This window comes from Corapipo altera, unplaced genomic scaffold (assembly GCF_003945725.1).
Source record: "Corapipo altera isolate COAL_440 unplaced genomic scaffold, ASM394572v1 53, whole genome shotgun sequence".
Classification (NCBI taxonomy): domain Eukaryota; kingdom Metazoa; phylum Chordata; class Aves; order Passeriformes; family Pipridae; genus Corapipo; species Corapipo altera.
Genome location: NW_020884900.1, coordinates 9916770 through 9944125, shown reverse-complemented (window position 1 = coordinate 9944125; position 27356 = coordinate 9916770). Strand labels below are relative to the sequence as shown.

At 42.1% G+C, this 27356-nt stretch overlaps 3 protein-coding genes across 7 annotated transcripts in view; all 3 read left to right on the top strand.

The window, feature by feature from the left end:
- The window catches only part of SEC24C (SEC24 homolog C, COPII coat complex component), a 37998-nt gene extending 31897 nt beyond the window's left edge, over positions 1 to 6101 (top strand). For all 5 annotated transcript variants that reach the window (XM_027649670.1, XM_027649672.1, XM_027649671.1 and 2 more), the window contains 7 exons: positions 26 to 171; positions 546 to 684; positions 1493 to 1611; positions 1971 to 2150; positions 2812 to 3003; positions 3430 to 3519; positions 3955 to 6101. In XM_027649670.1, the coding sequence (XP_027505471.1) occupies positions 26 to 171; positions 546 to 684; positions 1493 to 1611; positions 1971 to 2150; positions 2812 to 3003; positions 3430 to 3519; positions 3955 to 4095 (1007 nt within the window). In that variant the 3' untranslated portion in view covers positions 4096 to 6101. The remainder of the gene's footprint in view (positions 1 to 25; positions 172 to 545; positions 685 to 1492; positions 1612 to 1970; positions 2151 to 2811; positions 3004 to 3429; positions 3520 to 3954) is intronic.
- A 1735-nt stretch (positions 6102 to 7836) lies between these two features.
- On the top strand, positions 7837 to 15541 carry FUT11 (fucosyltransferase 11). Its single transcript, XM_027649581.1, has 3 exons — positions 7837 to 8560; positions 9844 to 10469; positions 15280 to 15541. Exons 1-3 carry the CDS (start codon positions 7841 to 7843, stop codon positions 15425 to 15427), a joined length of 1494 nt encoding a protein of 497 aa, XP_027505382.1. The 5' UTR covers positions 7837 to 7840; the 3' UTR covers positions 15428 to 15541.
- An 8338-nt stretch (positions 15542 to 23879) lies between these two features.
- CHCHD1 (coiled-coil-helix-coiled-coil-helix domain containing 1) lies at positions 23880 to 25447 on the top strand. Its single transcript, XM_027649471.1, has 3 exons — positions 23880 to 24034; positions 24493 to 24611; positions 25269 to 25447. Exons 1-3 carry the CDS (start codon positions 23893 to 23895, stop codon positions 25377 to 25379), a joined length of 372 nt encoding a protein of 123 aa, XP_027505272.1. The 5' UTR covers positions 23880 to 23892; the 3' UTR covers positions 25380 to 25447.
- Positions 25448 to 27356: the final 1909 nt, after the last annotated feature.

Here is a 27356-nt window from a genome sequence, read left to right as displayed (position 1 = left end):
CATGTTGGATTTTTTCCACTTTTAGGTATTCGAGCAACTGACTTTTTTGGAGCTTTCTATATGAGCAACACAACTGATGTAGAGATGGCAGGTTTGGACTGTGATAAAACAATTACAGTGGAATTCAAGCATGATGACAAATTGAGTGAAGACAGTGGTGCACTCCTTCAGGTGAGGGGGGGTAGGCTTTCTAGGAGAAAGAAGTGAGTTGACAGTTGAACTGAATTATTAGACATGTCTTCAAGGAACTGTTTGTTCTTTCTATACCCTTGATCTTTCAGTGTACTTGCTCTCAGGGTGACCTAGACTGCTTCAAATTACAGTCTTATTTTCTAAGACCAGGTCCCTTAATACAACTGCTAAAATTGCTACTTGTTATCTTTCATTGACCTCAATTCTTAGCTGATTGTGCAAGGCTTTTACATAATTATCTAATTTGTTTATGCATCTGACTCCTAGCTTTTAATGAAGTATATTCAAGCCCTGCCCTTCTTATTGTAGCAGGACCTCATTTTTCTGTATGTTGGCATTTTTGTCTTCTGCAGTGTGCTCTGTTATATACAAGTTGTGCAGGACAGCGACGACTCCGCATTCACAACCTCTCCTTGAACTGTTGCACACAGCTTGCTGACCTCTATCGAAACTGTGAGACAGACACACTCATCAACTACTTGGCTAAGTATGGTAAGGGTAATTTTGGTAACAAGAATTGCAACCTTTAACTGCTGGTAAAATATCTGTTGTCATCCAATGACACCTGTTTATTCTTCTTACTTCAAACGTCAGGTGGGAATCCTGATACTTCAGTCAGTTACAGGAAAGAGCATAAAGCTGTGACGATACTATTGCTGGTTAGGACAAGAGGTACAGATGGAGGGTGTAGGCTTATTCTTCATACAAGTTCTTGTCTAAATATTTTTAGTAACAGTTTGTATTGACAGCTGTCTGAATTCATCCTTGCATTTATTTTTGGACTGGTTTAATTCATTCTTTTACTGTTCCAGAATTATGCTCTGGCAATAGGAAATGGTGGCCTTTGTTCATAGATCTGGGTTAAATATCATACTCTCTTGCATTGTACCCTATTTACGTTTTCTAGTTTGCAGTAAAAGCTTAGGAATCCAACAGAGATTTAGAGCTGTGTATGTTTATTGCCATTAAACAGAAACAGTCTATTTTCAGACCTTTAAAGGAAGATGGTCAGGCTATAAAAGGAGTTTTTATAGAACCCCATGTTTTCAATTATGATAAGTGTATTTTAAGTACAGGGGAGATAGAGAGTTCAAGAACATGTAATGAAACAGAGTAAATGACCTTCTTCGGGTCTTCAAAGTTGTAGGAAAGTGATGATGTATTCCTATTGAAGTGGAAGGAATAAACACTTTCATAAACAATAGTTGTTTAGATTTACTTTGTGGAAGTAGTGTTGGGTTTTTTGCTGTTCATGAGCACTCACTTGACAGCAGTCCATCTCTTTCCTCTTCCTGTGCAGCATATCGTGGAGTTCTGAGTAGTCCAGTAAAGACTGTACGAGATGCACTGATCAACCAGTGTGCCCAGATCCTCGCTTGCTATCGAAAGAACTGTGCTAGTCCCTCTTCTGCTGGACAGGTAAACTCTGATGCTTTTACTTGAATTCCAGGCTCAGGAATTAAAAAGGAATCATCTTCCTACTTAGCCTGCTCAAATAAAGTCAATTGCTTTGCTCAGCAGAAATTTGTGAAGAGAAGAGTCAGGAAAGTAGAGAGGCTGAAAGTAAAACTATAGCTGAGAATGGCTTCTTGAACATCTGTCTGAAGCCCAGGGAGCAGGGATAAGTTTTATGTTCTTTTGCAAGATATAATAAGGCTATCAGCTTTCACTCCTCATAGCTGTACCACACTTTGTTGGTTCATGCAAGCTTCATTTTGTCAAACATAGGCTTATTCAGCAAGACAGCTGACCAGCTTCTGTCTCCTTGTGACTTGTAGCTGATCCTCCCTGAATGCATGAAGCTGCTTCCTGTGTACTTGAATTGTGTGTTGAAGAGCGACGTCCTTCAGCCTGGGCCGGAGGTCACAACGGATGACCGTGCCTACATTCGGCAGTTGGTGACATCCATGGATGTCGCCGAAACAAATGTTTTCTTTTATCCCAGGCTTTTGCCCCTGGTGAGTAATTCAGGATATTCTTACTGCTTGAGACTTGCTCTTGTCTTGACTTGTCTTAAGGACTGGCATTTATTTGTTAGCAAGGGAAAGTGATTTGAGAGGTATTTGGGATCTGCCATCGGTGGGGATATTTCACTTAATTTCACTCGGCGATAGATGCATTACTGGATCTTGTGAACTTGCTGGAGGATACTTTTTTTCCTGAGCTGTGAGCGTGTGAACAGTGGCAAAGACACTTTTGATCCTTTCATAGTCTTTTTTAAAAAGTCCTAAAGCTTCTTACAACTTTTTGTAGTAATTTTCATCACTGAAAGGCAACTCTACATACCGTTCTGACTTTTCAGTAGCATAGTTGCTGGAATAATGCTAAAAACTAATTACATTCCTAGTCCAGGAGGTTATATTGGAACTTCAGAGTAATTTCACAGAAGCCTTATGTTCTCTTTTGCTGACCAAGAATCTCTCTGTGTCACATTCAGTAAGAAAACTAAGCTAAGGAAGATGATACCACAGTCACAGCTATTGTAGTCTTATGAGTCCTAAAAATGAAAAAATCATTGGGGTCTTAGTGGCAGAAATTTTCAGGACTTCATAAGATGTTCTTGTTTTATAACCTTGATTTTATTTTACTGATTTTAATTTTTATTTCACTCTAAACCAGACCAAAGCAGATGTTGACAGTGATTCCTTGCCATCAGCCATTCGGAACTCAGAGGAGCGTCTCTCCAAGGGTGATATATACCTGCTGGAGAATGGGCTGAACATCTTTGTGTGGGTGGGAGTCAGCGTGCAGCAAGGCCTGATCCAGAACCTCTTTGGAGTGTCATCCTTCGGTCAGATTAGCAACACCTTGGTGAGCTGGATGGCAGTGTGGGAGCTACTGTCTGTGATAGTCACCCAAAACTTAAAAAACAATGAGAAAGCCAGTTGAGAAAATAGCGTTACATTTTTCATACTGGGAACAAGAGAAGCACAGATATGTGAAACTAGTGGAAATGTCCCTAGTCTGGGCATGTTGGGCATGCTTTTGCCTAGGTTTACTTGGCAAGCCACATCACTAACAGTGAAGAGAACAGTTGATACCTAAATGGAACAAATAAATGACCTTTAATTCTGATATCATGTTATATTCTCTTTTAAGTAGTTGAGGTCAAAGAGATTGCATGTTAATGGGGGTAGATATGTCCATACCCTTATATAACGTGACAAAACTGCTGAGTTTTATTTAACGTTGCTGTACTTCACATGACTAATGGGGATTGGATATCTTTCATTCCAGAGTGCCCTGCCTGTTTTGGAAAACCCCTTTTCAAAGAAAGTACGATCTATTGTTGACATGCTTCAAGGGCAGAGATCCCGCTACATGAAGGTAAAAATGCTGTCCCCCATTCACAGCTTTAAATCCCCTTCCCTTTTTGTAGAGCAGGTGATACCTGGTAATGCTGCAGTGCTGAACTTACTCTTCCCAATCTCATAAATGTGATTCAAAGTTTTCAAGGATCTGAAAAAAAAAAATTAATTAGTTTTCTGCTTATCATAGTTCTAAAACTAATTTTTTCAGACCTATTACAATATACTACTGTACAAACCACATATGTGGTATTTTTCTTCTGTTTAGAAAGGATTGAGACTTAACCCAGTTGATTTACAAAGTCAAAGCACATAAGCCAGGATTCTGGTTATCTGTCTTTGGGTTTTTGAGCCATTGGCTTTTTGCTCTTTTTTCCCCAAGAAGAATAATTCTACTACCTACTCACTGTTGGTTTTGTTCTTGTTTTGTTTTGTTTGTTTGTTTGTTTTGTAGTTGATAATTGTGAAGCAAGAAGATAAGCTGGAAATGCTGTTCAAACACTTTCTAGTGGAGGACAAGAGCCTGAGTGGGGGGGCTTCATATGTGGACTTCCTGTGTCACATGCACAAGGAGATTCGGCAACTACTGAGCTAGAGGAGTGAGTGGTGCTGGAACTCAGCAGTGACATTTCAGTCTCCACTAATGACCTGATCAGAAGGCCCAGCGCCCTCAAAAAGGACAACATAGAAATCTGTACAATTCCATAATTTTTAATACATGTTGCATAAGCAGAAATCCTTTCAACCTTTCCCAATCCTGTATGAGAGATGAAATATTTTCCTGGTGAGGGCTGAAAAAAAAAAAAAAAAGGCCTTTGATACCAGGTCTTTTATTTGCATCTAAATTGTTTCCTGTGCTTGGCAGGAGTTCACCCCCCACCCCATGCTCGCTAATCCTGTCGTAATGAATGTAGGTTTTTTTCAGTTCACTGTACATGATTCAACATTGGGTGAAAAAGCGATAACTCTTCAAAATTTCTGGTAGCTGCTGTGTGTTCATGTGGGTGTGTGTGCATGCTCCAAGTGTGAAGGTGATGCACAGGTGGGGAGGACGAGAGGTAGGTCAGGCGACGGGAGCTGGAGCAGCCAAACATTTTGTGTCTTCTCTGAAGAGGGAAACACGATGTGTCAGAGCAGAGATGTATCATGCGGCTGTCTGAACCAGAAAGCCATGGAAAATGAAATGAGAGCTAAGTGAGGAGGCAGCAGGACAAATTTCTCTCCACAATCTTCCCTGTACTATAAGTTGCTGTGCAGATCTGTAATGGAGTAATTAATAGTTCAGTGGGCAAAAATCAACAGCTTCTAAACAGTGTAGGGGTAGAGATGGTACTTCCTGTTGGCGTGTGTGGTGACTCCTTTCCTTCTCATTGCATGGCTCTGTATTGTCCTACTCAATCCATGTTCCATGGCCTCTCCTGCAGAGCTTACCTGTCTATCAGATGGTGGTGGGAACAAAATCCTCTTAACCTTAAGCAGAAAATATGTTCAACAAGGTGATGGGGGGCTGTGTAGGAACTGGATGATAAGGAAGTGGCCATTTTCAACCATATTATTGTGAATCATAGCAAACAAGCAGGAGTTTGATTTATACTGATGCGAATTTTTGAGATTGCTTTGTACCCTGGAATACAAGGAAGGAGATACAAAAACTTAAGAGTTAGACTGTACTGTAGTAAGTATCATAAGTACCTGATTTTGGTTATTGAAAGCATCTGGGCCATAGCAAAGAGTCTCATTACTGGATGTTTATACCCTCCCCTGTTCTACCTACTGATCAGCTTGCACAAAACCTTTTTATAAGCCTGTTTGTTAAACTAAAATACCTCAGACAGATTAATCCATCCACTTTGGCTGCTCTGCTGCTCCATTTTGCGAGGGTGGATGAGAAGACTCCTGTGAAGAGGGAGCTAGTGTAATCAAATTCAGAATTCTAAGGGCTTCGTTTATTCACTTTTGAAAGGGGGCTTGTATATTTTAGCTTGAACACTTAACAAGTGTTCTTCCAATACCCAGGAGTTTAAGCTACCAGTAGCACTAAAAGTGGAAGGAAGAATGTGGATGGATTAGAGAACATGTGATCTGGGCTTGATATTTCATAGGAAAGTCCTTGTTAAGATCAGAAAAAATATCTGGCTGTGGTTTTAGTTCCATATCCTGTAGCGTGTATATAAATCCATTTTTCTTCTAATGCTGCTAGTTTGTCTTCCCTCCCATCACTACACAGAAAGGGGAATATGAAAATTGTAATGGAGAAACTCTTTCAAGATGTAGTTGACAGAACCTTCAGCGTTTTTGTATGAATGTGGCCAACTTTTTACTCCATGTACTGCCTCCAACCAAAAAATCTAGAGGATTTTTAATCAGAGGGGGAAAAAAGAACTTCCCAGAAATATAAGGTGCAGCAACCACAGACTTCCACAAATACTAATTTCTAGTATTAATACTGGGGGGTGTGGGGGTGGAAATGAAATCATGAATGAACCTTTCATTTTCTTCACTTGTTTTTCCAATGCATCTTTTAATTTGTAAAGAAATAAAAATATATTAAGATGTATTTTATGTCATTGTTAGTAAATAAACACTGCTTATTTTTCCAAACCCTGTATTTTGCGGGAGGGGGGAAACGGGAAGGGATAAAGTCTGACTCATTGCTCCTTTACAATCCAATCTTCTCCTGGCCAAGTTCAGTCTCTTTTTTTCATTGTTGTTGTTGTTGTTATTCACACTGAATGATAAGAAATTCAACAAGAGTCAACAGACAAAAGATACTGTTCAGTCTCAGTATTTGCTTAAGTGATTGGTTTTTGACTTTCTGCCCTTTCTGAACTTCCGTTTTGCAAAGAGATTTCCCTTTTTGCTAACACAGCTTTGAGTCATTGATTGGGGTGGGGTTTTTTTGGTCTACTTTGGCAAATATTGCCCTTACCTTGTGCAATGTCAACTTAATGACTTCTGTATTCTTAACTTTTCAGAGAAATAGAGCTCCTATTTCAGAGTTAAGAAAGCAGGGAAGCTGGGTAGATTGGTTGGGGGTTTTGTTTTGTTTGGGGGGGTGCTAATTGCAAAAATAAAGTTCAGAGTGAACTGGCAGTGTAACTTGACTGTAGCCTTGAACATTGATATTGTACAATTTCCTGATAACCTTAGAACAATCTGTATAAAAGCACATGACAATCATTACTGAATGTCCAACAAGACTAAGTTTGCCGTAGAATATTTTTGAGATTACTCTCCTACAGAATGTACATAATATCCAGAATCTGCCACTGAACTGGTATTGTGATAATGGGCGTTGTGGATCTTGTACATTAATCAAATGGAGTAAATCGTGCAGCTCCCCTTCTGATGCTTGTGGGAATTGCCTTGCAGAGCCCATCCCTGATACACTGCTGGGAGCTCAGCACAGGACCCTGTGCGGTGCTGCTGGAGCAGGCCCGAGCAGTGTTCAGACCTGTCTTTTCAAAGGAAAGGAAAAAGATTTCTGCTTTAACTTGTTCCTTACACAGATAAAGAAGACTTCTTTGCCTCATGTCTATACTAACTGATGTCCTGTAATATAAGTGATAATTCCTAAGTACTGTCATTATATTAAGTTAGGTCTTAAGGAATTGAGTCTTTTAGCAATTGTGTAACTGAGTGGTAATTCTAGCATACTTCCGTTGGATTTACATAGTGTAGCCCAAACCAATTTCCCATTTACAGAATAATTTAATACCACAGGAGTTATTTAAGGTTGGTACAGAAAAGCAGCTTTCAAGGAAGCTTTAAAAGTACCTGTAGATATTAAAAAACCCAAACAAACAAACACGATTTCTGTTACTAAAAGGTGTTTTCTGTTCCCTCCGTTTATGGTCTTCAGCAGGAGTTAATCAGGGTGCTCTTTCCTGCAACACCTAAACGCCTGCTTGGTCGAGGAGCCACCTCTGCAGCTGCCTTCGCTCGAAGCTTGCTGTGTCTCAGTGGAACAGCTCGGGCTTTTCCCTGTCAGCTGCAGGTACTGCTGCGGCAGGTGTGTGCACAGACGGATGCAGGAGCGGTAGAGGCAGAGAGGATTTACAGCCCCTTCAGCCACAGGACAGTAGGGTTGAAGGGACCTGCGAACGGGTCTCCTCGTCCGGCCGCTGCAGCCAGGCTGCACGAACGCTGACAGAGCCGTGTTAGGTGTCGCTGCCCCTACGAGCTGCCACTGTTCCTGGAGCGTCCGAGGTGCCAGAGCGCGAAGGCGGCACCGCTCCCGCCCGACCCCACGCCCGGGCCCCTCCGCGCCCCGTGACGGCACCGCCGGGGCGGGGCCGGCGCCGCTTCCTGGGGCGGCGGGACCGGCCCGGGGAACGGGCATGGGGGGCGCGGGGCCGCGGTGCGGGCCCGCGGGCCTGTGGGTGACGCTGGCCCTGGCCTGGGGCGCGGGGGCCGCGCTGGCCGCGGAGGGGCCGCCGGCGGGAGCGGCCGCGCCGGCGGAGCCGTGTGGGGCGGAGGGGTGGGCGCAGGACGCCGTCCCGCCGGGCGCGGCCTTCGTCGCCGCCGCGTCCTACCGCGGGCCCGGCAACAACGACACGCGGAGCAACAAGGCGCTGCCCATCCTGCTGTGGTGGAGCGGGAGCCTCTTCCCGCACTTCCCTGGCGACACGGAGCGCATCGACTGCCCGCGAGGGTCCTGCCTCGTCACCCGCAGCCGGGGGGTTGCCCGGCACCGCCGCACCAAGGCGCTCATCTTCTACGGCACCGACTTCAGGGCGTACGAGGCGCCGCTGCCCCGCCTGCCCCACCAGACCTGGGCGCTCTTCCACGAGGAGTCCCCCATGAACAACTACGTGCTCTCGCACCCGCCCGGCATCCAGCTCTTCAACTACACGGCCACCTTCCGCCGCGAGTCCGACTACCCGCTGACGCTGCAGTGGCTGCCCGGCGCTGGGTACCTGCGGGGCCCGGCCGTGCCGCTGGCCGAGAAGGACGCGTGGCGGCGGAGGGGCTACGCGCCCGTGCTGTACATGCAGTCCCACTGCGATGTGCCCTCGGACAGGGACCGCTACGTGCGGGAGCTCATGAAGTACATCCAGGTACATCCACAGGGGAAGCTGTGGCGTGGTGCTGGGAGCACCTGGCCGCGCCCCTCCCCCGCCTCTTTTTAATGGGGTTTGTTTGTCCTTGTTTTTAGCCAAGACGCGAGTCATAACGGGATGCATGCTGACTACAAGCTGGACAGAAAAACTAGTTGTATTCCTTCCCAAAGCGTGATCTAGACAACACCGCATGCCAGTAGGTAGGCCTCGTGTAGCTTGTTAGTTGTGGAGTTGTCTAGACTCTGGATCAGGTGGAAGCTGGGCAAAGCCTGAATAAGCTCGGTCTGCTGGACCAAGTGCTAAAAGTTGCTGAAATCTCTGGACCTTGAAGTTAGAGTACAAGAAGGCTGTCCATTTACAAGCCTCACTCCTATTTGAAAGTACAAGCAGGCAGTAAAAAGGCAGGTTGCTGTGTTTTGAGAATCGGCTCCTTATCTATGTTGTGGTAGAACAATGTTGTTTCTATGGTGGTTTGTACTGCTACGGCACAGCTGATGGTGAGTAGCTTCCTAAAGTAAAATAATGTAATTTCTTTAAAGCAGAAAAAAGTTTAGGGTTTTTTTTTCCTCTTAAAAATTCTGAAGGTTAGGACACTGATAAAAAGCATCTGTTTTTCATCTTTGCCAGAAACATCTTTTTCCTAGTCGTTTCTGTTGTTTCTATTGGCCATGATTCAGGTATTGTGCAAGTTCATTGTGTATTCACTAGTGAAACAATGACAAAAGAATTTTTAAAATATGACTATATTGTCAAAGTTTGATGCACGGTCCAGTTCAAGTATATTGTCTTTCATTTTTACACAGTATTCTTTTAGCTCCCTGCACCAATTTTTCTCAGTCTAACAAAGGGAAAAATTTTGTCAGCCTGCTGAGCCTGGCAGGAACAATGTGTAATAACTGTTTGGAAAAGTCCTGGGTCTCTGTTAAGTGGAAGGATGACTTATAAATTAACGTAGAGAGGGTCGAATGCTATTCCTTACTTGTCAGTTTCTGATTTATCTGATAATAAATCCATTTTTGGGTGGCACTGCACACTCCCCCCAACCCTCAATCTGTAGCATGGTTAAAGATGCTTTTGAAACTCAGCACTTGGTTTCCTCTAAAGCTGGTAGAAGCGGGACTCAAGGAATAGTTACAAGGGAAAGAACTTGGAGTGAAAGTGAAGTTAAGCTAAGGTAGCTAGGAACTGATCCAACTTTGTAATTTTACAAGAACTACAAGCTCTGAAAACAAGTTCTGGGTGAAGGGATCGCTTTGTAAAGACGCTGGTTGTTATTTCAGGTTGACTCCTATGGGAAATGCCTGCATAACCGTGAGCTTCCCAGTGAACGACTGAGAGACACTTCTACAGCCACAACAGAAGATTCTGAGTTTATGACTTTTATTGCCAGGTACAAGTTTCATCTGGCCTTGGAGAATGCCATATGTGAGGACTACATGACGGAGAAGCTGTGGCGTCCCATGCACCTGGGGGCTGTCCCAGTGTACCGAGGCTCCCCAGCTGTGCGGGACTGGATGCCAAACAACCTCTCCATCATTCTTATAGATGACTTTGACAGCCCCCAAGAGCTGGCAAAGTATCTTGATTTCCTGGACAAGAATGGAGAGGAATACCTGAAGTATCTAGAGTATAAAAACGTTGGTGGAATCAAAAACCAGTTCTTGCTAGAGAGCTTGCAGAGGCGGGAGTGGGGTGTGAATGACATGACTCTGCCCAATTACCTGAATGGCTTCGAGTGTTTCATCTGTGACAGGGAGAACATGCGGGTCAAAGAGGAGCAGGAACACAAAAAGTCTCGTGGGAAAATTCCAGCTCCCAGACCTCGCATAGCTCAGTTCAAGCACATGGGATGTCCTATGCCAACCCCTGGGTTTGGAAGTGTTGAAGACCTCGCTGAAGGAGACAGGTAATGTACCAGTATTATCCTTTTAGAAGGGAAGGAAGCTTCAAATAATAGTAGCTGTAACTTTTAATAATCCTTTATACTTAAAGAAGCTCTTGATACGACTCTAGTTACATTTTATAATATGTCTTGTGGGTGTTGTGGTAGTTCTGCTAATATTGTGTAACACTGAGGCTGGACAAGAGGCTTGGATGATGGTATTGGTGGTTGAAAGACGACCATGAGACGCCCATAATATTGTGTTAAAATGCTCTGTGACCTCAGGCAATGTGGTTATCCTCTGTCTATCTTAGCCTCTTTGTTTGGGGGAGGGATGTTTTCAGTACAGTGATGGTACAGCGCTTGTCAGCCGTGGGGTGAAAGCAGCTCTATACCTCACTACAAAGTACTGGGTTGAGAACGGGGTTGCCACTGTTCAGTGCAGGCCTGGTTGGCTCCTGCTGACTTCAGGTGGGACGTTAGGCTTGCCCCAGAATACAAGACTTAGTGTTGTTTTGTGTGACAAAACTCTGGGTAGTGTTGAAGGACACCATCCCGTTTGTTTAGGAGAGGGATTGTGCAGGGCAGAGAACAGGCTGAGTATCTTGTCCTGGGGATTGCACACAGGGATGGCTGTTGCTGGAATCTCCTATAGCCCTCAGTATTAGCTGCTCTCCAATCTGTCAGCAGGGAACTAACTGCACCAACCCTCGGGCAACCACTTTTGACAGGCAGAAGAGTGTTGATTGCATGATCTACTCTATTTATACATGCATTGGTACAAAAGAAGTTAATGCTTGGGTGTTCCCAAACCTTTGGGCTTTTCCACTGACAGTGTTTGAAGTTGCAGTTGGTAGGAGGAAGGGTTCTTGCAGTTCCTAAACTATATGTGCACTTTGTGAGGTGTGTATTACTCCTATAACAGGTTTGGATTCCCTGGGTTTATCACTTTTCTTTGCATTACCTGCACCAGTTTCTCTTTTTAGGCAATTACTCAAGTGCATGCAGTTCACTCTGTATAAGCCATCAGACAGCCATCATAAAGATAAACCTTCAGCCACAGCAGGAAGTTTTGTCTAGGTTAATAGCCATCACCAGAGATTTCAGTGTTCTGATGTCAGTCTCACTGTAGTATTCCATTAATGAAATTTTTAAAATATTGGGAAAATCTCATGCATTTCCAGAAGGAAGTTGTCAATGTACTTTATTCCAGTTTATATCGCTTTACAACATTGTTAATAGTTTTTTACACTAAGGGATTGAGTGCTCAGAAGTGTTAAAATTAGTGTTAGGAGTGTAAGATTTCTTTTGTTAGAAGAAACAGCATGTTGAAAATTTAGAATCCATAATTTCAAGTATGTTAACCCAGAACTAAATTCTGTGTGGATATGAATCTCTAAAAATGTTTTTAGTACATTACCCATTCACCAGAAAAAGTATGAAGAATTTTTTAAGTGTGGGAAACTGCTTAATGTCTGATGCTTTCAGAAATGGCCAACTGAAATTAAAACAGGAAAATAAGTGTGAGGTTATGCAGGTGTTTTAGGAAACGCCTATTTCACAAAGCATGTGATGTTTATAATCAAAAAGCATTTTTCACATTACAATTAATTTTCATATTGACTAACTGAAAAGTTCTGCTTATAAGTAAAAGGAGTTCATAATCCTTTGTTTTCTGTTGGTTGACTGATTTACTGGAGCTCTTTTATAGTAATGCCTTTTCTCAGTCTCGGTAGCAAAACAGTTTTTCTCCTTGCAGCATCCTACTCTGTAAAAGCATTCCCTACTTTTCCATAGGTTTTCTCTTGCTTGGGCATCAGGTGGCAGTAGAGAAGCACGTGGGAAGGCACACGTAGCGTGGCTGCCGCTGCCACTTGCAGGCTCAGGTGCTTCCATCGTTCTGCCCAGGGGCCATCAACAGGGAGTTTTGAACAGCTGGTCCATAATCCAAACCTCAGTTGCATCCATGGAAGTTTCAATGTCTCACTGAACCACAGGATGTTATTCTTCCCCTGTTAGTAGCCATGAGATGTGTCTGGAAAATTTGTTCCAGGGAAGCTTTTACATTGGCTGCTGTCTACTTTAGAAATATATGTATCCATACGTTCTGAGGCACGATCAGGGGCATCTCCAGTGAAATAAAGTGGGTTCTGTCTGATAAGTATCTGAGCTTTCACTGGTTTTATCTGCAAAATGGGACATGGTTACTTAGAATTCTAAGTGGTGACAGTAACATAAAATTGCCACCAAAGCACTAGTTTAACATACCCATATTTTGTCAGAGTTTGGTAGTAATATTATTCGACAGTGTGATCCATTTACATGATTCCCTACTGAGCCAGTCAATCGAGTGTTTTGTTACTTTAGAAAACATTATTGTGGAAAAAGGACACAGGCCTAGTGGAGATACAAATGGTAGACTGTATGCAACATTCAAGGTCTGACTATAAACACACACTGTGACTTGGAGTTCTGGAGCCTTCTGGAACTCCGAGGAAAACAAAGGTGTTTATATTAGAGCAAGTACCCAGTTACAGTAAAGTAATGCTGCTCATATGCATGCTCTGTAACTCTTGTTCCCAGATGTAATTAGTTTTTAGGGTTGACAGATTAGCTGAATTGACAGAACTGTTGCATCACAATCTCTCTCTATGTAGGTATAGGTAGCTGCAGCACACTTACACCTTTTAGCTGTAGGTGTGGAGACGTGGTTTCTAAATCCTTATGGTTGCAGCCTCACTTGTATTTGGCCACCCAGGCTTCACACCCAAGTGAGCTTACAAAGAAAGGCAGTAGAACAACCATTTGCATGTGTTAGGGTATGAGTCAGTCACTACAGTCTGTTGAATTCTTTGTACAGAAAATAGTGGGTTACAGTGCTACTGGTGAGTGGAACTTCTGTGTAGTGGGAATGAGAATCTGTAATTATTCTTGGACTCCCATCTTTGTGAGAGAAACGTTTGGTTTGTTTCATTGATAAGGATTAATTTTCTGAAAGTGGGATGTTTGAGGGGGTAACTCTAAGAAGATTAAGTGACAATTCCTTTCCGGTTACCTAAAGTTTTCATCTGTGGTGACATAAGGAAAGAGAAGCCACTGTGCCACTGATAAAAGAATGTTGTAAAACCATCATGGTTTTATTGTTTCCTTTTTATGTCAATGTCACAGTTTATTTATGACAAGAAAAACGAGTGAGATTTGCCATTTGTGCATGTGAGAAGTCCCTTGCAATAGAATCCAGTAATCATCCAGGATTAAAGATAGATCTGTATCTCATGGTAATGATGTTTCAGGTGTATGTAGTTGGTAGTCTGTGGAGATTTGTGCAGTCCTGCTCATCCTGGGGTACCAGTTTTTCCCAACTGACAGAATCAGAGTGAAATTATTTTCTTTAAAACCCCCCAATAATAGCAATTTCAAGAGAAAAATACTAAAGTATTCTAATTTAATATTTTTGATGAAAGTCTTCACTCAGATACTGGAATTCTTTTTAGTGTTTTTTCTGTACAGTTCATCTGGAAAACATTTTCTTTTTTTCTGTTACCTACTGCCACTTAGTCTTGGGTCTAGTACTTAATGCACATAGACGTGTGCCCTTATTCAGTGCTGTAAAAAACAAGTAACTCATATTGGCAGTCCTTGAACAAAGGTTAATGAATTTAGCAATGTGATCTCATAGTACGTCCAAGTGCTGCATTTTACAAAGGACCCTCTTGGCAGATACTGACTTTTTGAAGCAAATATAAGCCTCTGTCTACGATCCTTCACATTGGAATCTATGTTAAAAGCTTTATTTTGAGGTTTATGTTGGTGTACACTGCAGAAATGCACCACCACAGATGGTGGTGTTGACCACAGAAAGCTCCTTCCCACGGCACACAGGCCGTGTCCACAGGGACAGCGACTGCGATGTGCTGTGCGTTTCTTTCGGTCTGCCTGGAGTGGTGGCTGAGATCTGCTTCTGGGCAGTGCAGTCACACTTGGTTCAAGGTGTGGTGTACAGAGTGAATGCAGGAGGCACTGTACTTACTTCTGTGATTTGAAGGGAGAAGCAGCAAAAAGCTCTGTATATGAGTTAACAAGTATTGGGTAACTCATGGACGTATTATAAAGAGCATCGTGTTTGTTCCTTCTTTCCAAAATTTCTGATGGGCTCATGTGGCTAGATAGCAGAAATAATGGAGAAGAAATAAATAGTTGCCATTCGTTGATATAACACCAGTGAGAGAATTAGTCCACATCATCATGAATGGGAAGGGAATTGCTGAAATTTGCAGTGATAAAGTCTGTGCTACAAAAAGTTTGTGACTGTATGCATTGAAAAAGAGACAGCCTGTACTTGACCATCTAGTCTGGAGATAAAGAATAGGATCAGGATTGAGGATTATAATGATTTTTGTCTCTTCCATATATAACCTGAGTATGTTAAAAGGTTTATCTGAATAAAAATTGTTTCTTAGTGCTAACTCTTATACACATATGGGCCACAGAAGGCTATTCTCAAAATAATAGGACTCTGTGACAGATTTTATTTGAACAGAAGTTTTTATTCTCTACAATTAACAATTTAGTCTCTTTGGTTAACACTGTAGTCATATGCTGATACTTCTAGAATGTTGTAAAGCTCATGATGAACTTGTATTTTCTGTAGAGAATTTTCATAGCGAGTTTCTATAAATGACTTGGAGCACAATAACAACATTGTTTGTTATGACCATCCCTGGGCCTGTTTTTCTCTTAGGTGAAAGAAAAACAATGGTTTCAGTGATATTACAGCTGTAGACTCATTTGTTTTTTTTAATGGTTTGTGGTGGTGTCTCCTTTTTTGTTTCAGTTGGAAAGAAATGTGGCTGCAGGATTATTGGCAAAGCCTCGATCAGGGTGAGGCCCTCACAGCTATGATTCATCGCAATGAGTCACATCAAGGAAGATTTTGGGACTATATGCATGAGATTTTTCTCAAGAGGACAAGGCAACACTGACCCATCTTTGTAAGAGCTTGATTTGAAAATTGCATTGAAAGTTGAGACTGTGAATTCTTACCTCGCTTCAAATGTTTGCCTTGAAATACAAAAAAAACCCTCTCACAGAGACAATTTTTTCTCATGCAAGAAGTGAATGAGTTTCTGTTATGATTGGATTCCAGCAGTGGAGATGTTAGCAACTGCTTTGCTTTGATTTGAATTTCAGCTCTCTGGTGTGAAGCTGCTTCTGACTTGCAGGTGTCAACATGTGGGGCAAAAGATGAATTTATTCTCCTTTTGCATTTGGTATATTGACATTGCGGCTTAGATGACTTCAGAGGAACACTTCTTCAGATTCTTGCTCAAGTGCTCTAAGTTATTTCAGGGATTTTTTTTAAGTCTCCAGAATATTAATTGTTTTTATATGTATTTTATCAGTCATATATTCTCTTCATTAAGATGTACTTTTAGCTGCTATTAACAAATGGCTTTTCCAGTGAAGGAATTACAAAAGACAAATCTGTGGAGAGCAATTGTGCCTTACAAAATTGCAGCAATAAAGTCTCTTTGCCCCAAGTAAGCACGACTCAAATACTCCTGCTTTTCAAGATAACTGATTAGCTGTGGACAGGTCACTTACTCTGGCTAGTTCTTCTCTTTTGCTAACTTACCAGGTGATATGTACAATGGGATGAGAAATCAAATTATTTAAGTCTCAGCTTTCAACAAATTAGTTCACACCACAGAGTGTATTAGCTGGTATTGTATAGAACTAAATAAAATTGGTATGCCTTGGTTCCTTTAATTTTCCATCAAATCTGAAATCCATAACCTTGACTTTTTGTGATCTCCTTAATGCTACCAATTCAGAGGCCTTGGATTTGTTCTTTTTATGTGCAGCTTTCTGCAAAGACAAATACATTTTAACAATGGTCCCTTTCCAGTGGTCTCTGCAGTTTGGATACAAGCCTTGAAGTCTTTCTGTACTGAAATGGATGATGAGAACCAGGTGCACTGAGATGGTTTTGTATCTCTACAAAATCTTAACACATTACAATCCTGGTCTGTGACTGGAGTTCCTAAGGATGACATGTGGATAGATCTTCCTTGCTGTGTAGCCTGTATCGCTTACAGATATAAATAACCACCACTGTTCCTTTCCATGTTGGGTATCTTCCTGAAATAATTGATCTTGCATTGGAGGGAAACTAATTCCCTTAGTGCCACAGGTTTAAAAGCTTGGGCAAACATGGCCACACTGCAGTGATGTCTCTAATGGTACAATGCTGCTTTCTTTCTCCATTTCTCCTCCCCTAGCAGAAGTTAACTCCTAACTAAATAGCCAGAGTTTATCCATGCCTAAGACTGAATGTTTGTAATGAAAGTCTACAGTCTGTGGGCTAATCTGATTTTGCAAGGCAGTTTATGCATTGCTATGAGAAGTCCAATGCCTGTTAGTAAAAGTTAGAAATAGGAGTGAATCTACATTCTGTCCCTAATTATGTCACTGTCTATTGCTTAGTGCTGTATGGATCACTTAACATATTTTTTCCTCTCAAATTCCCCTTCATAATATTATAGATATGGTATTATAGGTATAATATCAGGATATGTAGATCACCTAAATATTTGTCTCTCAGGTGACAGAACAATATTACTGTGTTAAAATCAGGGCACTCAACAGCAAAGACTTCAGGCCCGTAACTGTCACTGGATTCTTGCAAATGTAGATGTATGCAAGACACAGTGATCTCACCTGATTGTTTTTAGGAGACAACTGTTCTTTTATCTCTCTAATAATAGTAACAAATGGTTCTTCAGATAAAATGCATTTATCAGTTTTACATTCCTTTTTTTCAGTTACTAGGGAGACATGAATACCTAAGTGAATATATGAGTTAATTGTTAAAGTGAATTACTCAAATCGGATTAAAATTACAGATGTGTGTATTCAGGATTGAAGTGGCCACAATGTACTTGAGAAATACATTAAGATAAAACAAATTAAGGCTGCTTTAGTTCTGAATATCAACTTCTACTAAACAGTTTAATGATATTTAAGTAAATTGTTTGAATTGATGCCTTCAGTTACTTCATTTCATGTTTTTCTGTAGAAAATCATTCAGTCTTTGAATGGTTCTCTTGATTAGCTATATCTCAAAACACTTTTTTATTCAAGTGTTTGGTGGGGTAAGACAAGAGATTCTGATCTTGCTTTTTATACTAAACATAAAAACTAAATACCAGGTACTAGCACATGCTGCTTTTACCATTTTATCCTGTACTTTAAGTAGATTTTCTAGAAGTGTAGCATTTGTAATAATTTCCAGGTATTTATTACAATTTATTTGCTTTTGCAAAAATTAGAAATCCTACTTTTAATGTATCCTTGCAGGAGTAACAGGCTAAAGAGTTGTGGTTGCAGTTCTGTTTGATGCTGAATGACCTTCACAACATCTACTTCTCTGCACAGCAAGGACTGCCAAATGTTGAATAAGGTGGTTCTACCACCATGGTCTTAGCTTTCATTTCTCTCCTGTTATTTGGAGGAGGCAGGAGGAGAAGCTGGGTCTCACTCTTGAAGAGTTTGCAATCAATTTACTTAATAATGCATTTTAAAGGCTTGCTATATAGTGCCAACAAGTACTGCCAGTCTTAGCCAAAGTAAATTCAATTTACAATCCTAGTTGTCTTTCTACTAATGCAAGTATGTGAATGCAGACAAGGAGGAAGGTCACTGCAGCAACTACTGATATTTTGAAAAACGGTTCCTGATTTCTGTTCGTAACTGGATTTCTCACTTCACTGCTTTAAATTCAAAACAGTTAATGGTGGCTGAATGTAATCACTCATATTGTGAGGCTACATGATACTCAGACATGATAGTTGTGATAGATGTATTCGACATCTATCTTAATCATATTCTTACAGTGCAGGTACTCGTATTCATAAAAACACATGATTGAGACTAATCAGGAATTTTAGCAAAGATGCCAAATACTGAGGATGATTAAGAGATTGCTCCTGTAAACCCTTTGGTAGGCTCCTGCAAACTAGGGTGAGTGGCTTCACTGCTTATCATGCATTTTGCCTGTTTACTGTGTGACTACAGGGAGGCTTTCAAAGCTGTCAGGATAGCTTTGTTCACTAGCATTAATGTTCTAAAAATAGATATCTCCTTATTACTGCTCACATGAAACTCTAGTACATTCTATTGATGCTGTGTCTCAGAATTGACTTGACAAGCTAGGATAAGTTTATGGCCTCTGAGAGGTGAGAGAGGAGAAATAAATGTCTGACAGAAGGTTAAAAGTCTAGCAGTCCAGTGCATTGCATTGGACAAGCTACAGCTCTCATTCTCCTGCCAAAACTGTGATACCTAGTACTGCCTGTTTTTTCAGTAAGAAGCTGGGTATTTTTTATAATGAAGTAGTAGTCTGTGTTTTCTGTCCTTTAGCAAGGACTTCAATGTGTAGGAACCATATAACCTCATTGAAGTATAGTGATTTGATTCCTAATATTGATGATTTCTAGAACTCAGAAAGAATTGCCTTTTCTTATTTCTGTCGCTGTAGTAATTTTTGAACTGAAAGATCTCTGGGTCCCCTGTGATGGTAAGTAGAATGAGAACAAAGCAACAGTGGGATGTATATGTTTAGAAGGAAAGGAGAACAAGCTGCTTTCTCTGGAAATGATCTGCAAAATGCAGCAGCTGGAGAATCACAGCAGAAATCCCCTCTTGCACCTTGGCAGAGGGTGGTTTTAACTGGTGTTGAAGAAAAGTAACTCCTAAAGGACTGGGAACAGGATAAATTGAATTGAAACTCAGCCATCAGGGACATCTGTGTTTAAACAGGCTTTGCTGTGTTAGACAAGCAGCCATCTGCCTCTCTTCCTGACCTGCCATACACACTCTTCAGCCATTGTCCCAGGAGAGCCACTCCCTTAATCATTAGTTGTCATCCCTTTGGTTATATTTAATTAAGATTATTGATGGATCTCCAGGCACCTTCTGAGAAGTTGTATTAATTGGAAACATACAGGGTGGCAGGTTCCGTCATTCTGCCCAGAGACCTCTACTGACAGGTTGATATTAATCAGAGACAAAATCCTTTTAGTGATATGACGAACTGAGCCAAAGCCTGTCAGGCATTAACAAATTTTACTTTTCTTTATGATTCATTGTCTCAGAGCTGGCAGTGAGAGATATATGGCCCTGCAGAGCGATTAGGAAGGGTAGAGAAGAATGGAACTGCAGGATTTGTTCCAGAGCTCTGACACCACTGGCATATTAATTTGTATACTGTTATATACATTCTGTCCTGCAAAAAATACCCGTTTAATCTGGATCCCTTTCCCCACCCACAACATGGGGCGGCCCAGTTCTAGTTCCATTTCCATCTGAGGAACCATTCCGACGTCTGAAGGATGGGGAAAGGGAACTCCAGGGGTTTCTCAGGGGTCTTTTCAGGCCCTGAGCCTGGAGGGGAGAGGTGCCCTCCCCTCCCCCCCCTCACATGGGCCCATGGCCGGCACGGAGACAGGACACCGGGCATGGAGAGGAGGCAGGAGAGAGTTTATTGTTGGGGATGTTACATTTATAGGGTTTAGGAGGATTCACAGAGTAACCAATTAGAAGTCTCAAGGGGCTTACAGGAACACCCAATCACAGGAAGGGGTTAACAAGGTCCAGTGAGAAACACCTCAGAACACCTTCCCAGGACACTCTGGATGGGAGACAGTAGCCTCACAGGGGGTGTCGGGAAGAGGGAGCAATGACACTGCAGAAAATACAAAAAGCTATTTTGAAACATGTTTAAACAACAGTTTTCCCATATAATGCAGGTTTAGTGCCACAGTTTAATGCACAAGTGTCTCAACTAGAGATGTTTCTGGGGATCTTGGAATGGATCAGAGCAGATCATGATAGTTTCTGGCATCTCTGAGCAAATAAGGAGGCATCAGGTAATTTGCTGGAAATGGCTGGATTTCATAGATCCTAGGAGTTAGGGATTAGGGGTGGCAGTTCAAAACTACAGAGGTAGACAGAACAGAGGAGCTGCAGCTGATCTGATTGAGAGCTCAGGATAAAGTAGGCTGGTGTTGGGGTTGGGGTGGGGCGTGACCTGTCAGAAAAGAAATTGCATCTGTCATGGTGCTAGTGAATGCATTTCTGCTAATAAGAACATTAAGTGCTAATATTGTCCAAACACGATAACTCAGCAGACAGGAGTTAAGTCAAAACCACCTGGAATCTCACCAAACGGGTTCGTTTCACTGCTAAAGTGGAGGTGCTTTAAATTTTAAGGCATCTCCAATTAAATTGGGTTAAGAAGGTGAGGGTGAGACAGTCGACAATAAATTGTAGTAAGTGAGGGCATTATGAAGTGATATGAGACTAACTGGTGCATTCCGGGTAAATTTGTGTGAATATACTGGAATTTACCTGGAAGCTGGATCCAGGCAGTTCAAAAAGACATGGATATCAACTCTATTCTTTTTTCCCAATACAACTGACTTCTTAACCTCATCTCCTAATTGTTTGTTAGGCAGTATCTGGAGGCTTTACAGAGCTAAACCAGAAAGTGAAGGATAGATACATGGTGTAATTTCTCACCTCTTAAAGAGGTATTTGAGACAACAATCTCATTTTAAGAGTGTATTTTATTACAGCATTGTTAGCATTGTATTTATTTGTGGCATAGCATTTGCTGTAGCATCATACCTGACCCTTACTCAGTTGTGATATAGATTCTTTTCAAATCTAATACTCATAGTTTAATCTCTGTGATTTATTTTGATTTTGACTAGCTGAAATGCAGGTGAGGATTCACCTTTAACTATGCTGATCTAAGATAAGTTGTACATGCAGTTAGACTTTCACATGGTTTTTATAGTTGTACGTTCAGGATTCACAGTGAAACATCTGTGTGGTTCACTGCTGAGAGAATTTGGTTTCTGACTGTCCCTCTGAAGTCAGCACTTCTGTCCTTTCCATCAGTGTCTCAGTGCCATCAGCTAAACAAAATACAGGCTAGAGAGAGACTTGGCTGTTGAGTAACACACCCCTTCTGTAGTTCCACATTCTCCCTTAAAATAAATGTTCAATATTAATCATGTTTAATAGTAAAATTGTGTCTTGCTTCAGACATCTTTGCATGTTGTGTGTAGACACCATCAGGTACCTTATTCTGCCTGCTTGGGAGTTTGTTAGGCTCCGATCCCTGACTGAATGCCAAAAAAAATAGAAATTCTAATGCAGACAGCAGTAACTTACAGGAAGCTATTACAATTCTCCTTGTGTAGCTTGCCTTTCCATTACTCAACCTTCCCTCCTCCCTCACCTCATTTTTCTTGGAATTACTTAGACGAGAGATCAGCTTTTGAAGGTGAATGTCCCTGAAGGTGCTGCCACCGTTAGCTAATGTAATTTGGAAAAAGGGAGGCTGATTTACAGGGAGTACAGTTCATCTTCCCTTACGTCCTAGTATTTGTGTCTTTCCTTGTTACTGTTCTTGTGCATGTCTAGTTAGGAATTGCAGGTGGCAAATGCAGCAGGGAAAAGTGGATATCAGTAAGGGTAACTAGAAGAGGCAAAAAGAAGAGTAGCTGAACCTCACATGAACTGGAATACTGAAATGTACTTCATGTTCCTGTCTTGGATTTGCAAGATCTCCAGTGTTTAGAGTTGCAGAATGCAAGCCTCTAGCCTAACTTGAAGGTGTCAGCTTGTTTTGCTTCTTCTCTACTGGTAGTCCAGCTCAAAGGATAGCTTGTTTCCTGTCTTTTCAGAGAAAATGGAACTAGAGAAACACCCTGCTTACCGAAATGTTTCAGAACTTCCAGATAAAGTGTTTGAATTTGGACCTTAGATGGAAATTTGCTTCTAAAGAGGGCCAAAAGAAATCTTTTTTTTACGTGAAAATGTCTTCTCATACTCTTTATATTGGACTTAAAGAATATACTGTTTTAAAAATAACAGAAAAATAATTATAGAATTGGACATACCAGAATATATTATCTGCAGATGCAGTAAATTCTGGTAACCATATTGAGAATATTCTGATATAGGTCTGGTGATGTTAGCTCAAGTTAACAGAATTTCTAATGTCTTGTTAACTTCCTTGAATAGGCAGAGGCAAGGGGAGTGGTTTTTATGTCTATAGCTAGGAGGTTGAATATATTTTAATCCAAATCAATGTCCTGTGCAAAAAAAAAAAAAAATAATTATTTCCAGCATGTTTGGTTTGGCATTCTGTATATGGTCAAAGAACTCAAACCTGTGGAAGGAAACTGATCCTTCATATGTCCTCCTGTGCAAAAGGGAGATTGTTGGTGCCTGAAGAGCCCTGCTACAGTGGTAAAATGGCTTATTCAGGAACTACTTTATGACAAGGATCTGAGTGTGTCCCCAGTGTTTGATGTCTAACTCCTCATTTTTCTGCGTCTACCTTGTCCCTCCTGCTGTGCTGAGACCTGTTTGTACCCCAGCCCTTGAAATGTTCCTGTGCCTTCTGTGTTGCCTGCCTTTTTCAGCTGAGGACGTAAGTGCTCCAGAACCTGCCAGATGAGTTGAGGACTTCCAGAATTACCCTAGGGAAGAAACTTTTGGGAATAAGGGGATTTTCCACCACCAACTAGGAGGCTGTGGGAATGACGCCACCATTTCGGAAGCAGCAGTTTCAGTGTCTTCTTGGAAGAAACAGCAGGAGCAATACAGATCCAGCTGTAATGTAACGGAGACGGATGAGGGGCTGAGAGTTAAGTGATGCGAGTTTGAAGCATCAAGAAAAGTTTCCATAGTTGCAAAAGAATTTGAGAAGAGATGACTGAGAAGGGGCTTCATCTGAGCGTGTAAGTATCTAAGGGGGAGGGTGCCAAGAGGATGGACCAGGCTCTTTTTGGTGGTGCCAAGCAATAGGACAAGAGGCAATGGGTAGAAACTGATGCACAGGAAGTTCCACTTCAATATGAGGAAGAACTTTACTGTGCGGGTGACCTTGCACTGGAACGGATTGTCCACAGAGGTTGTGGAGTCTCCCTCAACCATCTGGATGCAGTCCTGTGCCCTGTGCTCTAGGACAGCCCTGCTTGAGCAGCGAGGTTGGATCAGATGACCCACTGTGGTCCTTTTCAACCTCACACATTCTGTGATTCCTTGAGTTCCATTTGAATTATTTGAAACAATCATGATTTCTTCTGCTCTCGTCGAAGAGCAGAGTGTGTTTGCTCCTTCCTTGGTTAGGTTTGCCACAGAAAAAAAGTTTTGGGGTGCGGACTGCTGCAGCTGTTACTGAGTGGTTCCGCCTAACGCGGAAACTGTGGGGAAGTTACTTAATTTTCATGGAATACCCTTTGCGCGGATAAAGAGGACGGGGGTGGGAAATGGAGGTTGCACCGGGAAGGGGCGGGTTTCCCGTACGGTGGGATGGCAGGGCCCGCCCCACAGGGCGGCCGCGCAGGCGCCGCGGGCCGTGCGGGACATGGCGGGGCCCGCGTACCCCGGCTGGGTCACCCGCTGGGTGAGCGGCCAGTGGCGCCAGAGGAAGCGGCCCCCGACCATCCGCCCGCCCCGCCCGCTGGCGCTCGCCGACAAGGTGGCGAACCGCAGGGAGCAGGGGGGAGGTGAGTTCCCGGGGAGTGGTGGCGGGGAAGGCGGGCCCGGCCCCCGCGGGGAGGGTCGTGCTGCTGGCGCCCGGTGCTCTGCGGGGCTGCAGGGGGGAGAGGCTGGTTTGGGCCATGGGATTAGCTCACAGGCTCAGTTGAAAGGATGGTTTCCTCACGCTGCAACCCAGAGTCTGCTTCTTGTGCTATTCCGTATGTGAGCCACGCACATAAAACACTTCGTTGTGTCTCAGCATAGCCCGTACCTTAAGAATTCAGTCATATGTTGGATGGTTGCAGCGGGGCTAATCTTCGTGAGGGCGTCAACTCTGCCCAAAGCAAAGCTGAGATCTTTAGTGCTGCATTTTCTCGCTTGCCTCGACACCATCTTAAACTTCTCTGGAGATATATGCACTGTGGAGGTTGTTAGAATAAAGCCCTAAAGACCTGAGTCTTCTCGTTGTGTCCTTCCCTTCTAGAGGCGATGTGCATTACAGAGATGTCAGTGATGATGGCCTGCTGGAAACAGAATGACTTCAACGACGCCGCTTGTGCCGAGGAGATCCGGGTGTTCTATGACTGTGTGGCAAAAGCAGAAGTAATTAAAGTCTCTTTTGTGTTCCTAAAGGCTAGTAGTAGGGAAGGTGGAAACCCCTAGTCATTTTTTGTGTGCCAGCAGTAATAATGTTCTCTGAGCAATTTGTTTGGTGGTGTAACTCATTTGAGCAATGAAGCTGGTGAAGGGTCTGGAGCACAAGTCCTGTGAGGAGAGGTTGAGGGAGCTGAGGTTGCATGCAACACGTGGATTATATTGTAACTGGGGAGATGTGCAGTATAGGCAAGTTTCTGCAACTGCTGATTCATGCAGTCAAGAAATAGCTGATCCAATACCTGCATTATCTAGACATTGGGGGAGAGTGGTGAGTTAGGATTCCCAAATTCCAGTGTCATAAGTCTGTAAATAGTTTTGTGATTGCAGGAGTGAGGATGGAGACAAGTTGGTAGAGAAATAACCAATGTTTTCAGTAATCCTCATAACAAACAATTTTCAGGATATGTGAGGTCGTTATGGCAATTCTCAATTCTCTGAAAATTAGGAGCTCTTTTAGGCTGTTTCTGACTTTGAAGGCTAGACGTCTTCAAAAATAAATTTCATATTGTTTGGAAATTAGATGTTTCTAATTGTATAATGTTATATAATAATATAATAATACTATATGATAAACTAAGGGTTTGGGGTTTTTTTGTCTTTCAGAAACAGCGCAGGAATCAAAATGAGGACACTCTGTCATCCAGGGGAAACTTACCTTCAAGCAAAGTGAACAAGCTCCTGAGGAGGTTTCCTCAGATCAGACATTATACATAATGTGCTTTACTAAGGGGACTGTGGACGAGCAATTAAAGTTGGAGTCTGGCAAAAAAGAGAAAAGTCAACTTGAGTGAGTGTTTGATGTCAAGTGGTATCTGTCAGCACTGCTCTGTCGATCTTGACCCATCTTTTGATTCCAGAGTATCAGCTAATTTTGTTCATGAGATTCCTGGGTCTTGCAGTGTTAGGATTTCTGCAGTATGTTGTTCAGCTAGCCAGAACTAGCCTACTCGGGTCCTCACTGTTAAATAAAACCTTTTAGAAATGCATTTAAATGCATTTCCTAACAGTTTTGGGGTGATTTTTCCTACCATGTAAGCTTTCTACCTAGCTTTGGAGCTGCTGTCGAGAAGTGCTCAGGTTCAAACACTAAGCCAGCTGAAAATTGGTAGTAATCTCATGGCTCATACTTCTACAGGAGTGGATACGCAATTTGGTTCCTAATTGCTGCTGCTGTACAAAAAGGCTATAGAATGTGCAAAAAATCTCCACCAAAGTGCCTTGTTAATACACAATACATTGGTAAGTATCAGATATAACTTTAATGTAGAAGCTTATGATTTAGGCACTCTGATTTGCAGGTGGCACAGGTATGGTGCCACATCAGTTTAATTGTTTTGTCTGGACTATAATAAAATAATGCAAGACTGGTGTTTGACTTGGGCAACTCATAATCTACAACAAAATGTTTCACTGTTTTTTGGTAAAAAAAAAAAACAAAAGAGGGAGAGAAAGTTCAAGCATGAACTGGTAACTGAAATCATGTAATGAATTATTAGTTTCTATGTGGGTTTTTTTTTCCACTACAGTACCACAAAACTTCAGGACCAGTACCTAATTGCTGAGAAAAATGCAGTGTCTTGGAAAACTACTGTTATAACCATTTATATCAGTAATTCTTTCAGGCATGTAGAAAAAGCAGAGGAAGAAGGGAGTCAGGCACACACAGACTGTGAGATTACCCACAGGTGACTGGAGAGTTGCTGGAGTTGGAGCCGACTTCTCTGGAGCCCCAGGCTGATACCTGTTTTATCCCGTAAATTTTGGTCAGGTGAATGTTTCAAGTTATTGAAGAAATTTCCATTTAACTATAACTTACAGTGCCTCATGACTGGATTATTCTCAGGGTAGCTTGTTCTGTTGTTGCTATTATGGCATAATTGGGTCTTTCAGAGAACTTGGGGTCAGTAAGAACATAATGTCCACATCTAAGTTTGGAAAACACTTTGGTTCTATGACATTCTGCATTTTCAGTCCAAAAGACACTGAAAGGAAATGCTACTTCCTGGTACTTTGTTTCTGCTATCTGCAATGAACTGTCTTATATAAGAGGCTGTAACAGAGAAGCCAATACCTTTTTATAGTTTTACTTCTGAAATTTTGCACAGCTCCCACTAATCTGAACAGCTATTTTTGGATCATACTGCTTCACAGTGAGCTTCACAAATTCAGTGAAGGGTTTGGGTTTCTGTCTGACCTTTTACATGTCTATCATAATCTTGAAATTACTATGCTAAGGTTTTCCAGTCCTCATTTATTTAGAGGAAGAAAGAAGGAAACAGAATGCTTTTCAGGTGCATCCAGGTTTTACAGTGCTTCCTTTAAAAGTACTGTAGCAATTCTTTTGCCTCAGGATCCCGTGCTGTAACCAAAACCCCTCCAGTTACTGATTGTCCTTGGCAATTTCAGCTGCTGCCATGGTTTTGTATCTCACTGTTAAACTTATAGTCGGTGTTTAAATGCATTCTGTGACATGCTCATATTGGGGATCACTCCACTAATAGTTCATGTGCGTAACTGTAGGGAATGACACTGTTCTTTCTGAGCTCCGTGGTGCTGTTGCTGGGGAATAAAACTGGGTTCTGGTGCTGAGCCCACTGGTTAAGAACATTGCTGCAGAGACCTGTATGTGATTGCGTGGTGGGGAAAGAATTAAACAAAAGCTGACTAGCTGTTCTACCCTCGTAAGTCGGA

Coding starts and splice junctions, on each gene's coding strand:
- FUT11 (XM_027649581.1), top strand. CDS start 7,841: ATGGGGGGCGCGGGGCCGCGGTGCGGGCCCGCGGGCCTGTGGGTGACG. Junction 8,561..9,843: donor AGCTCATGAAGTACATCCAG/GTACATCCACAG, acceptor TTGTTATTTCAG/GTTGACTCCTATGGGAAATG. Junction 10,470..15,279: donor GACCTCGCTGAAGGAGACAG/GTAATGTACCAG, acceptor TTTTTGTTTCAG/TTGGAAAGAAATGTGGCTGC.
- CHCHD1 (XM_027649471.1), top strand. CDS start 23,893: ATGGCGGGGCCCGCGTACCCCGGCTGGGTCACCCGCTGGGTGAGCGGC. Junction 24,035..24,492: donor CCGCAGGGAGCAGGGGGGAG/GTGAGTTCCCGG, acceptor CTTCCCTTCTAG/AGGCGATGTGCATTACAGAG. Junction 24,612..25,268: donor ACTGTGTGGCAAAAGCAGAA/GTAATTAAAGTC, acceptor TTTGTCTTTCAG/AAACAGCGCAGGAATCAAAA.